The sequence below is a fragment of the Dendropsophus ebraccatus genome, chromosome 4, assembly GCF_027789765.1.
Source record: "Dendropsophus ebraccatus isolate aDenEbr1 chromosome 4, aDenEbr1.pat, whole genome shotgun sequence".
NCBI lineage: Eukaryota > Metazoa > Chordata > Amphibia > Anura > Hylidae > Dendropsophus > Dendropsophus ebraccatus.
Window position 1 is genome coordinate 75,896,464 of NC_091457.1, and position 16,330 is coordinate 75,912,793.

At 39.5% G+C, this 16,330-nt stretch overlaps 1 protein-coding gene across 1 annotated transcript in view; it reads right to left on the reverse strand.

Annotated features, from left to right (window-relative positions):
* Positions 1 to 16,330, reverse strand: part of PIEZO1 (piezo type mechanosensitive ion channel component 1 (Er blood group)) — a 186,348-nt gene that overhangs the window by 80,662 nt on the left and 89,356 nt on the right. The window contains exons 3-7 of the mRNA XM_069966046.1: positions 5,507 to 5,629; positions 4,597 to 4,639; positions 4,007 to 4,172; positions 2,324 to 2,504; positions 1,273 to 1,486 (exon numbers count right to left, since the gene is read on the reverse strand). Coding sequence (XP_069822147.1) covers positions 1,273 to 1,486; positions 2,324 to 2,504; positions 4,007 to 4,172; positions 4,597 to 4,639; positions 5,507 to 5,629 — 727 coding nt within the window. The remainder of the gene's footprint in view (positions 1 to 1,272; positions 1,487 to 2,323; positions 2,505 to 4,006; positions 4,173 to 4,596; positions 4,640 to 5,506; positions 5,630 to 16,330) is intronic.

Below are 16,330 nucleotides of genomic sequence, written 5' to 3' on the forward strand. Positions count from 1 at the left end.
GTATGGGTAATATTTACTATGTGTTTATGGTATTTCTTTATATGTCTCTCTGCCATATACCCACTGTGGGAGTTATTTACTTGCTGTATGTAGTACCAACCCAGTGCCCAGTATATATGTTTGTATATGTAGGTTGTTCATCATATTTTTCCTACCCTTTGATATAGCATCTTATGTATAAAAAACTCTTTGATCCACCGTTTGTATGGGGATTTGTATTAGCTTTAGCCCCCCCATTATGTATTTTTAAATGAATTCTTTTTTTGATATACAAATAAAAAATATTTATATTTACATTGGTCTTGCATTCTGCTTTTTGTTTTTGGTGTTTTATACAATGACTGGTTGCATTCTTACAGCCAAGCACATTTGATTTCACGCTGAAGATTCCACCAGCACGTATCACAATATTGGTTTCCTCTTGTATTTGAGCGCACACATATACCAATACATTCTGATGAAAATGTGTAACTATGTTCTTTATTTGATAACGATATGTTATAATGTACTATAACTGTGTTAAATAAAAAAAAAAGGTTACTTCTATGCCTTATAGGATACATGCAATGAAGAACATCTAGTAAAGGAAACTGCTGTAAGCCTTGTAAAAAAAAATTATAACATGCCTTTAAGTCAAGTTTATGCATGCCATGTTATTCTTCACAGTTAAGCAATAAATATGTAAGGTTAGGGCTTTTAATAGAAGTCATTCAATGGTGACATTGCAGAAGACTTAGCATACGATGCAAAGGAGCTCATTTATAATGTTTATAGACTGGCCTTGTAAAATGTTCTTTACTTTGATCAAGAAAGAACCATAAATACAATAAAATGCTGTTTATTTGATGCAAAGTTCCAGATGGAGTAATCTGCTCTCTTTATTCATGCCATACAATGACCTGCTCACAGGATTCAGGATTATTACTGTGGATACCTCATGCAAGTACCAACATTTAAATATGTTCAAGCTGGTGTTAGAGTAAAGTTGTATGAATTATAGGGGCAGACAATACAACTGTTTATTATATAGAATAGATAAAACCACTTCAGTGTGTGCAGAATCTCAGTCAATGGGATGTAATTCAAGAACAACAAAGTTTGTATGTTGTGCATAGTTTAAGTACAGAGTAAACATACTGTGACATAAAACTTGTCTGGATCCAATATACACAAGTTGTGAAACTGTGACATATCTTTAAGTAGTATGGAATAAAAAAAAAGTGATTACTATATGTCTTTAGTCCTAGATTCTCACATCTTTTATTGACATACCTTGCCCACAGCTCCACTGGAGGGAAAAAGTTTTGAATGAATGGAGACTGGTAACCATACAGACAGATGATGTGACCACCCGCAAAAAAGCCAACCATGACACTGAGGGTGTTTAAGCCCACATAGCTGATGGGAAAGTGACATGCCCACCATGTGCAAAGGACAACAAAGGCTATGTAATAGACAGCCGAAAATCCAGAAGGCACAGTGATGCCTGTAAGAATAAGAAAAAAACATGATGCATCAGCAGATTAATAACATATTAACTTTTTATAACTTTATATAAACAGAACACAAACTCGCTGTTTGATCCACAAAAATACATGCACCAACCAATAGCCCACATAAGGCATACACTATAACTTTTATTAATTATTGCAAAACGAGAATACATAGACTAAAACAGAACCAGAAACCTAGTTGCAGATAAGGCAACACCTGGTATGTATAGTAGGATAAGGAGGAGGAAAATGCACATCAACACTAGGCAGGTAAACACGCTCCCTACCTTTTGGGGTGACCCACCTCCTTAACAGGGTGGCCCCAACCATGGTGGCGGTCCTTCTTACTTCTAGGTGCAAGGCAAAAATAACAAACACCCTAATGTGATGCAGCAAACACAAACCCTTATACCTTATCATATATACAAATAAATTAGAGACGTTATACTAAAATATAATTCCTACGCCAACAAGCAAGTACTTTTGGTGCATGTACTTTTGATTTTCTGACTATAGGTTGTTGCCCAATCAGAGGAAAATATGAGTAACCCAAAAATTTTCTATTCCCATAGTGGTGCCACATAAAGCAAGGCAAAACCTCCTGGGTAACTGTACCTAATTCCAAAAGAAAAAAAAACCTGCTGTGTTTTTAGTCTTATGTCGGGACAAGCTTAGAAATCAACTTGCACATCAAACAAGTACTATGCCCTTAGTCACTTTCCCTAATAACTGTCCCAATTACATCTCAATAAATATATATATTTTTTTCGTCTTTGGTTCCCCCACACTGCATACTGATGCTGGCCTTGTATGCAGTGTAGCCTCAGTACCTGCCAGTGCCAGCAGCAAGAGAGCCAGTGATTTTCCTACAGCTTCCAGTAGTTTGTGGGCAGCTTCCTTGATCCGTGAGGTCAGTACCCCATCCTGTGGGGTCACCTGAATGTCCTCATTATCTTCTTCATCGTCTGAGTCTTCGTCTCCAGCCATTTTTGCCTTGTGTTCCTCTTCCATCTGGTTGGAGAACGAGAGGGATTGAGCATATAGAGCCTATGCATTAGTATTTAAGTAAAGACATGTACGTTTAATACAAGATATTTAAAGAATTAGAAAAACAAAAATTATATATAGTTTTTTTTTTTTTTTAAACTACGGAACCCAATGTATCTCATATATCAAACATACTAATGACAACTACCCTGGTTTACACATCCAAAAAGACACTAATGATGCAGTGTGAAATGACCCTAAAATGATGGGATCCCCAACAACAAGCAGTAAACTTTGAAGAGACTCAAAGTGTTCCCAGCAATTCCCCATCACAAGGAAAATAAAGTATTAAACAGCCTGCCATATAATGCACAGACATACCAGATCTTCCAGCATGTTAAGCACAAAGTTGGTCTGGACATTATATAAGGGTGTTTAGAAAGGCAACCACCACCTCCTCTCTATTGACTATATGGCAATTATAAATGGGGTTTCTGTACCAGGCAGACTTTTTTTTAACTAAAGGAAAATAAGCCATAGCGTTAATAATGTATTTCTGGTATTTCAGTAAACCCTTGTACCTACAGACTTCTAGACCCCACACTATGCCAACATTATTACACTGTCAAGAACAACAAACCTGAACCACAGAGGCTTCTATTCTTCTCTTAATCTAATGATGAAGGGCAATGATAACAGCTCAACCTCAGCATAACTGATGAAAGGTTAGTAATCTGCACAGTTCTTGGCTTACTCTGGAACTAAGTGAATTTCCAGCACCCTTTAGTCACACAATACACATCTGCCGCTTACGGGTCTAATTCCACTTTGGCGTCTCTGTAGAACTCCAAGTCCTGACCCAGAGTGATAGGAGCCAAATGGCAATACTATTATACCTCTGGCAGGCTTTTATTTTAAGGACACATAAATGGCCTCTGTTGTGGATCAGATGGTGTTAAAACATCAGAACATCTGCTCAAATTGAACTGCCTGGTGAAGGGTTGCTGACAGTATGGGAGGTCACATAGCTGGCACAGCTAATCTTGCCAGTAATATGCTGCCAACATGAATGTAAATAAAGAGATTGAGCTAAGAGAAAAAAAAAGACTGGGAGTATGGTAGGACATCTCAGCATATGCCCAGAGGGTGGGGGCTGTGGAAAATACAGGGGAAAGGAAACAGGGGGAGGGCGAAAGGAGAGAAGTGAACAGCCGCAAATGAAATATGACATGAAAATAAATATAACAGTGAGGGTCAGCTAAAGTAAACCATTTTGTTACACATTGCCTGCTGCATAATCCCACACATAACCCGATCCTGGTGCAGACAAGCTGTTGCTGCCGAGAACAGAGGATGGTTAATAAATCAGGACATGGGGGTGTAGAAAATTATATAGTATGGAAAGGTTGGTATAAAAACCCCTGGAGAAGTGAGGTTAGAGGAAGTGCGCGGGCGTCAGACACACAGTGACAAGACAACATTGCCAGTTTTCTGACTCATACGCTGTCCAGTTACATTGATCCCACCTGCTCTGTGAAGTCTGTTGACCTGTTCAGCCTCTCACGTGGCATCTGGGAGTTTTGCCGGCGCAACAAGCGATTGCACAAACCAAGGCATATAGCCGACACCAGTAACATGCCAAAATCTGGAGCAACCATCCGCACTGTATTAGGGATGTCATAGATATCCAATCTAGCGCAAAGGAAGAAAACAGCATGTCATGAAAATCTTAAGTAATACTTTGTTTGACTGGTTTAGGATTGATCTCCCACACCATAAATTGTATCTGGGGATCAACAAAATAGAATTTTTTTGAATGCATGTATGTGTTAAATCTGTTCCAAATAGTGTGCACAAATATTTTGCATACCAAGTTCTTTTTTCATTATTAGTATATTAAGTGGTGTTTGCCTACTCTATACATGTTACAAACTAAGTAACTACTGTCAACTGTAGAAGAGTGCCAGGCAGGTAAGTATGCACAGGAGCCAAGTAAATACCATCAAAGTGAATTGTACATGTCCAATCACTACTCTTGGTATAGTTGACATAGAGAAGGTGATACCTAAACAGTTGTATTTCGTATTGTGTGTGGACAAACAAACATTGCACATACCTGGTGACACCAACATGGCGGGCAAGAACTTCCCAGTCACTGCCTAAACAATCAAAACAGAATAATGCTTAGACACCAAAATGCTACATAGAGAGACCTGCCTGTTATCTTGGTAGATGAAGTGTCGGATCCTCGGGGTAGGCGGGGACCACAGGAGCCAGAATGACGGCGCTTCACGGCTTCAGGTTTAATGAAGTAAAACGATGAATTTTAATGGTCTCATAAACAACGCGTTTCGAGGCATAAATTGCCCCTTTGTCAAGTAGGAGAGTCAATTCTCTCCTACTTGACAAAGGGGCAATTTATGCCTCGAAACGCGTTCTTTATAAGACCATTAAAATTCATCGTTTTACTTCATTAAACCTGAAGCCGTGAAGCGCCGTCATTCTGGCTCCTGTGGTCCCCGCCTACCCCGAGGATCCGACACTTCATCTACCATTCTCCATTCCCTGATCTCCTGGCTTGGGATCTCGGCATCTACCCTTGGAGCCTGGCTGCTACGGCTACTACCTCTCTCTTCACTGATAGTGCATACAGGTGTTGTGTTCTTAGCACAACACCATCAGGTGAGCAGTTTTATTATCAGCTTGTTCGACCTACAATCTGTTGTTTACGTTATCACCCTATGGCGCCCTTTCCACTTTTTTCTGCCTGATATCTTGACACCTCTAGTGCCGTGGAAGTATCTTCCTCTTCCTATAGAAAAGTGTTAGCATGTGTTATTGCAATAACCTTTTCTTAAATTTACCTGCAGTATCGGCTGCATTCGATTAAATACATTTCATAGCTCTCCATGCACAGTCCAAATATCTAACCAATAACCACATTGAAATGCCACATCTTATATAGCAATTTATACTTACTTTACCCAAAATTTATCACTCTCATGCAGCATTCTTAGTGTACTTACAGTTGTGTCCTAGTAGGTCATCCAGTCCTGGTACTGTATGGAGGCAGAGTTGGAATATGAAATGTGAACACAGGAAGATAATGCTGATTGTGAGGAGAGATTTCAAGAGACGCCCTGTATGACCTAGGGGTAAAAAGCAAGCGGTAACATTAGTATTATATGGTATGGTATAATACAGAGACAACTTCTGATCCTCAAAGCTATGCATTTGGTCACAGTGGACACAATTGATTACATCATAACTAAAGGGTGGACTAACACTGTGCCATCTTTAGGCTGTGTACGCCGCACATACCTTACATTAGTATTGTTAAAAAAAAAAAAACTGCCTTTGTCAGGTTCAACCATGTATTACAAAAAATATATAAATAAAATAAAAACTTCTGCTGTACATCCAAGTCCATGTCACTAACAATATCATTGCGGTAAATTGCTCAGGAACTGTAGCTCTTCCTATGTATCATACTTCTGTTTTAGACCTAATCTTTATGATGAGTTGATATACAAAGATAAAGACATCGTGATATGACCCATGCATAGAATGACTACTGGAGTGCTTGTTGACAAAACTTGTTGCAAGTTACCACTCAACTTATATCCTTTCCTATGAATTCTAGGACACAACAAACAAGGCTACTGTTCCAACTTCCATTGGGATTGCAACACAGATGTTCCCAAACTCCTTATAGGCAAAATGTGCCAAGTTGTACAACAATATGAAAGGACTAGCATAAATGTTCTAATTAAAGTCTTAGAACTTAAGCAATATTGCTCATAAAGGATTAACATTGAGGTGCTAGATCCAACTTTATAATGATCACCCAGCTTTTACCAAAACAGAGAAGAGTAAGAAATTAAATTTAAACCAGCCATCAGGTGCCGGTATCCAGGCCAGTATCCTCTATAATATCTGTAGCTCCGAAAGGACATAAGAAGAGATCTTGATGCTAAAAAAGATAGTTTGCCAATTTCAAAATCTACTTTGGGTCTGGTTCATCCAACATTGGGTAATAATAATGAATGCGCACATTATCCACAACAATAAATCTATAGAATGTGAAAAGCAAAAAATTGTAAATCCTAGCAGAAAGTATCAATTTTGATGTCTAATTTTTCCCAGTAAATGCTTTCAAAAGGTCCTTTTGAATTACCAGATTTAAAGAGGAAGAACAACAAAATAGTGTAAAAATTAGTAACCATGAATAATCGCACCCAATCTACAGTCACACAATGTGTATAATTTTGTCAGTCACAAGACTATTAAACATGGTTTCTTTGGCATGATGGAAACAGACATTGGGGGAAATTTACAAATACTGTCTGGTTCTTAAATAAGACAAATTTAAGGCTCCAAATGCACTTATTTTGGTGAGACCGGACAACGGTCTAATGTGTGTGGGGGCCCTGACAGATTATGTAGGGGGGAAAGAAGGTCTGGGCAAGTTAGATTTGAACTGCTTAATCCCACTGTTCTAAGAGAAGTAGGTTTCCAACAGACGTTCAGTCAAGCCAAAGTTTTATGCGTGATTGGGGGGGATCAAGAGAAATAGCCGTCAGACTCTTGTTCTCTCTGTTTATGGCTACCTTCACATGGACCATCTAGAACTGTGCCAGATTTATCACAGTGGTTCATGCTGTTATTTGGCGCATCTGTACTCTGTCTAGTTCAAGTTTGCACCAACTATTAACTTGCTTTAGGGAAAAGCAGTACATCAAAATGTTGGCACATGGCACTGCAGTGTAAGATACACCCTTCCCACTGCTAGACCAGGTAAATTTACTATTCAGTTCGAAGTTCTATGAAAATTAAATGCCTTTAACAGCCATATCACATCTGGAGTCTGTTTATTTCCTTAAAGTTAGTTTTCCCTATTATATAGAAACTAATCCGATATCATAAAAGGTAACTGGATGCCAATGGTATAGCTAAGTGGGGTAGATCTGCTGCAGATTTGCACTACTTAATGTCCATGCAGAAAATCTGCAATGTCTACAGCAGAATAAATGAGATTCCCAAAACATGGTGTCAAATCTACTGCAGATTTTTCCCATTGCCTTCGGTGAAGAAGTTAAAATCTGCAAATACAGAACTGAAATACATTGACTTTATTATCTATTAAGTGGTTGCATATTTGTGACCGGATATTTGGCACAACATTTCTGGAACAATTTGTCAGTAGTAAATCTGCAACAGAACATATCGATTATGGTGTGGTTTTGCCAGCACTGCATTTTTGCAAAAATTAAACCTAGCTAAAACAGGTAAGGCTACATTCACATCAGGGTTTGACCATCCGGCACCATTCCGTTTACCATTTCCGTCTACCTTTTGGAGTAAGGAAAACGGAAACTGGCGGATCCGTTAAAATTCCTTATAGATTCCCATGATATATTAGTGTGCTCTGTTTGCCCTAATTGTGCTCCGTTTGCATGCAATCCGTTCAAGATCCGTTTTTTTGAACAGAGAAAACAATAGAGTTTGCAGTATTTTTCTTTCAGTTTAAAAAAACGGATCATGAAGATTTTGCAATCAGTTTGCATCAGTCTGCTCATCAGTTTATGCTCATCTGTTAAATTAATATGGCCGGATCCATTAGAAAAAAAGAAAAACGCTTGTGTGGCCAAGCCCTTTTGAAACAGAAAATGTAAAAAAAATAAATAAATAAATAAATAAAGTAAATAAATAACGTGCAATGATTAAAACAAAATATTGTATATGTAAAATATGGGAAGCATGGAAAGAAAAAAAAAAAAAACTCGTGCCAATAACTAAATAACGATGCTACAGACAGGAAAAATATTCCAGACATGGTGTGCATAAGGAATGGAAAAAATATTTATTGCAAAGTAAAATGGTTCTCTAATGCAGATACACGAAAGCATTTCACAGAAAGCAAAATTAATAACAACCAATATGTGAGAAATTGCTTTCTGTGGTTAAATCCCAAGGGCCGTGTCAAACATATATGATACAGACACATTCGAGACTGAGATCCCAAGAAGAACAACTGTTGTAACGTATCTTTATTATGAAATTTTCAAGTGAAGGGTATTCAGAAAAATATCTACCTAATCTATGTATCAAAGCTGGTATACTAGAGCCAAGGTGCTCTATGGAAATACAGCTTATGTTCTCACACAGTATTTTTGCTCAGTATTTTGCAGCCAAAACTAGAAGTGGATTGAAAACACAGAAAGGCTATGTTCACACATTGCTGAAATTGAGTTGCCATTTAAATGACAAATAATTGCTGTTATTTTAAAACAATAGCCGTTTTTTTTCCATTAAATGGCGGCCATCCACTCAATTTCAACAGTGTGTGAACATAGCCTTTCCGTGTTTTTAATCCACTCCTGGTTTGGTTGCAAAATACTGAGCAAAAATACTGTGTGGGAACATAGCCTTAGGCTGGGTTCACACCATGTAAAAACAACGGCTGTATTTTATAAAAACAGCCATTGTTGTGCAAACAGAAGCTGTTATTTGAGGCTATGTTTTGAGACTATGTTCCCACACAGTATTTTTGAGTAGATGGCCGTCATTTAATGGCACCTTGAACTCCAGGCTGAATACATTTGTAACCACCTAAAAGCTATAAGAAATATCAGGTGTTGCAGAAATGTTGATGTCCGACAAATGAGGATTAAAAGTTTGGGAGCGGATAACAAGAGGAGATCCTGAGGATTTTGACTGATAAGCAGATTTATATAGGATTAAAAAATTAGTGTTGTCATAAGAGACACACCAATGATTGGTACGACATTACCAAACTTATGGGGGGGATTTTGGGTGCAAAAAATGATGAGGATGTGTTTTAAAATAGTAAACCTTTTATAAACTGCAGTCTACAAATATTATGTAACAGTAATGTATACCACCAGTAAAAACACAGGCATGTTACAAGTGGCTTTACAGCTTAAGCCCCTGCATTGCTATTGCTTATGTATTTACAGAGGCCAGGAGGGGCAGAGTCTTGGTGTCGGCAGGTATTTAGGGCTGGGTGTCTGGGCCACATAAAGCCATATTTTAAGAAAGCCAGAAAACCCTAGTTAGTATATTGGTTAACCTGTAACCTGCTGGTGATGACAGCTGGATGGTGCCACAATAAATATGGGTGCAGAAAGGCATTTACTGTTTGAGAGTAAAAGTCCTCCAGCTAGTGAAAGGGAAAGGACACTAACCTAGGCGTCAGCTGTAAACGCAGGATCATAGGGTTTCATTGATAAGTTTTATTTCCAAGAACATATTAAAATGCAGGGCATCTGTGAACATCGCACATCAAAGGCAATATAACCTGTATAAAAAGTTCTGATCAATTTGCATTATTGCGTACTTTGAGAAGGATTTCTCAAAAATAAGTTCATCGCAAGGCATCTTGGTGTATGCATCCCAAATGAGCTGTGGCTGCAATCTAGCGAAATTGCTATATTTCTCTATAGGGCAACCGCAGGGATAATTACCTTTTCCACGGCTCCCACTGAAATAAACTGGCCATCTGTATAATACAGAGATGTATTGGATCCTTAAAAGTAAGAGGTAACATCACAGATTTCAAGGTTTAAAGGGCATTGTATCACTCATTTTCTTCGAATTCACTAACTAATTAAAAAAAAAAAATCGTTCTACGCACATGCATACAGATTATCAGGCGGAAAGCATACATTACGTAGTTCCCAAGTTCGAATATGTTCTAAAATGATCGTTGTACCCATTCCGATCATTGAACAAACTTTTTGTGAACGGCGAACATGAACAATTAGCGTCATGTTCGTACAAACATATGAACATTTACGAACAGGTTCGCTCATCCCTACATCTAACTTCTTCAGCCACTGGTAGTCAAATGCCAAACGATCGGCCTCTAGCATGCTCGAGTAGTGCTTATTTCTAATAATAAGACATATTCAAGAATACTAATACATATTAGGATGCCATAGAGATCCCCCCCCATACACAAGCTGGAGAAAGAATAAGCCAAATACCAGGCTAAAACCTCTTAAACTTGGCTAACCTTTACAATGTTATACATACATTGGGCAAATATACTTTACAATCTCTGGTTTCATGAGCATGTTATTGACACATGATCCTTTTCACAAGTGTCGGCTGTAAGGTGAATCAGTGTCATTGACCAACAGTCTCATCACACACAGATTCTCTTATTTTAGTGGACACAGAATGGGGTCTTCACTTAAGCACTTGGATCGTATCCCCAGGGCTTTATCGAGTTACACGTCTTCCATGACTGCAGCCAAAATCCAAAAAAAAAAAGGGAGCAGGTGAACGTCATGTCTCACTGCAGAAGGCAGAATGTGTTTCTCCACTGGCTGGTCTGTCCACTCCATTTATAAGGATATTATGAATACATTCTTCAGCCTAGAACAGGAATATGTCTGCAGCATCCATAACTAATAATGTTGCTGGGTCTACAGAGACTCCTATTACATAGCTGCTCAAGATAGAATAAGTGGTGTTAAGACATTCACAGCACCCTTTCCAAATGTCACACATCATTTAACATGGTCAGTGGTTTTTCCTGGTAACATGAATAGACAATGCAGAGAAATATCAATTATTTCCTTAGATGTCTAGTTCCAGCAAAATAGATAAAGAAAACCAACGCTTTAGAAGAGAAATTAGCTTTCAAGCAGTTGCTTCATGAGGTTATCACTGACAAAGGCTGGATCCAACCCTCCAGCAAATCTAGGTCACTGTTTTACCCTATGTGAACAGAAACTTTGCCTAGCTCTTCATAAGCTTCCGAAACCAGGGGAAGTTCTAATCACCAGTAAGTAATAAATTAAACCAGCTTGGTGCCTATAAGCAGCACAGGAGGTGACGCCAGTCATGGGTATTAGGGACCAAAGGTGTGGTGCCAGTATTTGTAAAACACTTCTCTGACCCATGTCTTCTGCAGAGGATATGGGTTGAGTATGGAGGAGGTTGTCACCTTGTGGAACCTGTTCTCCGCAAGCCATAAATGCCCAAAAAGGTGGAGGTAACCCGCTACTGAGTAGGTGTTCCTAATGCAGTTATTGCTCGGTGTTCCTTGGCTTGTTATGGAAAAATAGGTTGGATCAACACCAGCAGGTTATAACCCAGTTTACTGAATAAAATAAAACTCATGATAAACTGGGCCATATTATAAGAAATGCAGATGTTGCAGATCCAGTTCATGTCACCAGCAGTAAATGGCTATTTTTGCTATGGAAAAATTGACTGGGCAGTAGAATTACCTGGCTGCCATTCTAATGAATATCTGTCCAAGGATACATCAGCATCTCAAGTCTGGTGAAACGGTAGCCATTCTCTATGAACAACGCTCTCCGGTTTGACTCTGAGGGGGCCAAAGTAGCGGAATCCTTTTATAATGGAGAGTTTAACCAAATGGCAAAATATACAAGTCCTGTATTTACAAGACAAGGACTTTCATCTTATGCCTTTAGTTGATAGATGAAGTATCTTTGAGAACTTAACTATAGATCACATATTCTAGTCTGACTGAAATCTTTATTTAAATTTTAAAATTCAGGCTAGGTTCACACTATGTAACTGTGAGGCTGTATTTTTTATGCGGCTGTAAATGTGCGGATGAAACTACGGCCGTGGGAAAAAATAGACATGCGGCTCAAAACATACGGTCATTTACTTGGAAATCTGGTTCAACTAAAAATAACAAATAAAATCTTAAGAAAGTGATGCAAACACCTCTGGATGCATCTGGGAAAGCAGGGAAACAGTTTACATGAATTGCTATTACCGGGGTTTGCGATCCTCTGCACTAATGCCGATGTCTCTCATGGTTAATCTATTAAAATAATAAAACACATTTTCGTTGTAATAAAGTGCCTTTAGTTGTTCAATAATTAAATTTAAACTAATCCATCATTTTGCAATTAAATATACTGTTAAAATAAATATATATATAAATGTATATTTATATATATATATTTATTTTTTGACAGTATATTTAATTGCACAATGATGGATTCGTTAGAATTAAATTATTGAACAACAAAACTGAATTTATTTCATCGAAAATGTGTTTTATTAATTAAATATTAATTAGTACAGGAAGCTCCATAAGCCGTTAATTCGTATTGCCGGCAATCAGGGCCGGTTTTAGACTAGATGTGGCCCTGGGCAAAGTTAAAGGTGGGGCCCCAAATGCTGAAATATTTTAGCAACAATTTAAGGTCCCCATACATGTTACTCTTTTGTTGGTGGTACCTGTTGCTCCTGGTGGGTTCGGCCATCAGCGTAAGGTGTATGGGGCTCTCTGGACAGTCCTCTGACAGATGATATCAGTGGACATAGGGGGTCGAGCTTGATGGAAAATCAACGCCCAACCTCTTTGTTCTCAGAGAGATAAGCCAGCATCAGATCTGTATGGCTATGGCTTTCCCCTCTCATAGAGAACACAGGAACACTCAGATGTGCCAAATTTCTGTGTATGGGGAGGACGGGACCGGATGGGACAGATAATTGTCAGCTGAAGGATTGTTCAGCCAGCAGTTATTGGAAGTGTACGGCCACTTTTAAGGCCGTATTACACGGCCTGATATTCCGCAGAAGCGAGCGCCAATCTGGTAGAATGGAGCTCGCTTAGAGAGCCTACTACATGGCTCTTTTATGATGCAGCAAAAGCTATGGAGGAGATTTATCAAACTGGTGTAAAGAAGAATTGGCTCAGTTGCCCCTAGCAACCAATCAGATTCCACCTACTTAGAATGTGAGTAATGAAAGGTGGAATCTGATTGGTTGCTAGGGGCAACTGAGCCAGTTTCATTTTACACCATGTTTGATAAATTTCCCCCCCTATGTGTATATATACAGTATATCATTAGTGATGTGTGTGCAATCCTTGCTGTATATAGTAAACAATAAAGATATATACTACCTGATTAAGGTCCCCCGGTGTCCTCAGGCCTTGTCTGTGATATATACTACCTGATTATGTTCCCCAGTGTCCTCACAGAGCGATAGCGTCCTGATTCGGACAATTTTCGCTCCATGTATTAGGGCCCTTACTCAGTTCAGAAGGTTACATGCCGGGACTGCCGCTATATGCCAGGACTGCCGCTACATGTCAGGACTGCAGCTACATTATGGGTCTGCCGCTACATGTCGGGACTGCCGCTACATGTCAGGACTGCCGCTACATGTCAGGACTGCCGCTACATGTCAGGACTGCCGCTACATGTCAGGACTGCCGCTACATGCCAGGACTGCCCCTACATGCCGGGACTGCCGCTACATTATGGGACTGCCCCTACATTATGGAACTGCCCCTACATTATGGGACTGCCCCTACATTATGGGACTGCCCCTACATGGCAGGACTGCCGCTACATTCTGGGACTGCCGCTACATTATGGGACTGCCACTACATGCCAGGACTGCCGCTAGTGGTGTAAACACAAGAACTATTTATATGAATTGCATTAAAAAAAATAAAATAAAAAAATCACTATAATCAGGACCAAATATTACCTCCATACCGTTATTGAAGAAAACACACTATATATAGGCCAATATTACCACCATAAAGTGACCGCCCCATAATGACTTTATATACACTATATACAGACCAATATTACCGCCATAGAGTGACCACCGCATGACTCTTTATATACACTATATACAGACCAATATTACCGCTATAGACTGACCACTGTATAATGAATGACTCTATATACACTGTATACAGACCAATATTATGTGTCTGTAACTCTATGGCTGTACTTTTGGTCTGTATATAGTTTATATATAGAGTCATTATGTGGTGGTCACTGTATGGCGGCAATTTGGCAATATCATTATGTGGTGGTCAATCTATGGCAGTAATGACTATATATACACTATATACCGACCAATATTAATGCCAAAGAGTGACCACCGCATAATGACACTTTATACAGACCAATATTATTGCCAAAGAGTGACCACTGCATAATGACACTTTATACAGACCAATATTATTGCCAAAGAGTGACCACCGCATAATGGCTCTATATACAGACCAATATTACCGCCATAGACTGACCACCACATAATAACTCTATATACAGACCAATATTACTGCCATACAGTGACCACCACATAACTCTATATACACACTATATACAGACCAATATTACCGCCAGAGTGTCCGCCACATAACTCTATATACACACTATATACAGACCAATATTACCGCCATAGAGTGACCGCCACATAACTCTATATACACACTATATACAGACCAATATTACCGCCATAGATTGACCACTGCATAATGACTCTGTATCCAGACCAATATTATGTGGCGATCACTCTATGGCTGTACTATTGGTCTGTATATAGTGTATATAGTCATTATGTGGTGGTCACTGTATGGCGGTAATATTGGTCTTTATATAGTGTCATTATGTGGTAGTCAATCTATGGCAGTAATGACTATATATACACTATATACAGAGCAATATTAATGCCAAAGAGTGACCGCCACATAATGACTCTATATACAGACCAATATTACCACCATACAGTGACCACCACCTAAGGACTGAATACCACCTTATTTTTTTTTCTCACCGTATTGCCTTATATACATAGGAGCTGCAGCCAATCAGCGGCCTCAGTGGTCACCTGCAGCAATTACATAGGACTGATGAGGCCAGAGAATGGCTGCAGCTCCTATATACAGTCTATTCACCTCAACACTTGGAGTCAGCAGTGCTAATACACACACACCATTTTATATATATATATATATATATATATATATATATATATATATATACACACACACCATTATATATATATATATATATATATATATATATATATAAAAATTGAACACGAGGATGGCACTCCAGTAGTGTATAGTGAGGATTTATTCACCCAATCACAAACAGCTATATATATATATATATATATATATATATATATATATATATATACACACACACAGCTATATATATATATACACACACACACACACATCCATGAAAACACATTATACAGATACAAACCATCCAGCCCACACACTATACACAGGACATGTAACACACACTACATTCATGCATTATACACCTACATTCATACACATTACACACTACATATACAGTATACTTACCCCCTCTAGCATGCTGGTTGTAGTGGTGAATCCCCCTCATGTACCATGCAGCAGCAGCAGGCTGTCATCCTCACCCGGCAGCCCTCTCCTCCATCGTCCCGACAGCTCCACACCAGAGCAGGAAGTCACGTGCAGAGAGGAGCTGGAGGGAGGGGGAGGGGGAGCTACACACACGGAGCCCAGCGTCCTGCAGCCTCTGCGTGACCCCTGATGGCAGCAGCCGGGGATCACTGCCAGACGCTGGAGGACGCTGTCTGTGCTCTCCTCTCCTACTGGAACTGCGTTAGGGGGCCCCTGGGGGATGGGGGCCCTGGGCATTTGCCCTGCTTGCCCCCCCCTAACGCCGGCCATGCCGGCAATAGAGCTTTCTGTACTAATCATCACTTTACTTTAATGAAAACCTCAAATGTTTCTTCTAATTATGTTATCACAATAGCATTATTAGAAGAAACATTTAGAATTATATGTGCGCTCAGCTGATTGGCTGAGCGCACATATAAAGAGCCGGTCCGCAGTACAGTGACTTCATTGTGCTGCGGACCAGCGAAGAGACAACATCGGGGTGAGTATAGAGCTCTCCCCACCCCCTCCCCAGCACTGCACCCCTCCCAGCAAGGAAGGGGGGGGGCAGTTAACCCCTTCCTTGCTGGGATGGGTGCAGTCTGACATCAGTCTGGCCCCCAAGGGGTTAAGGGGGATGCAA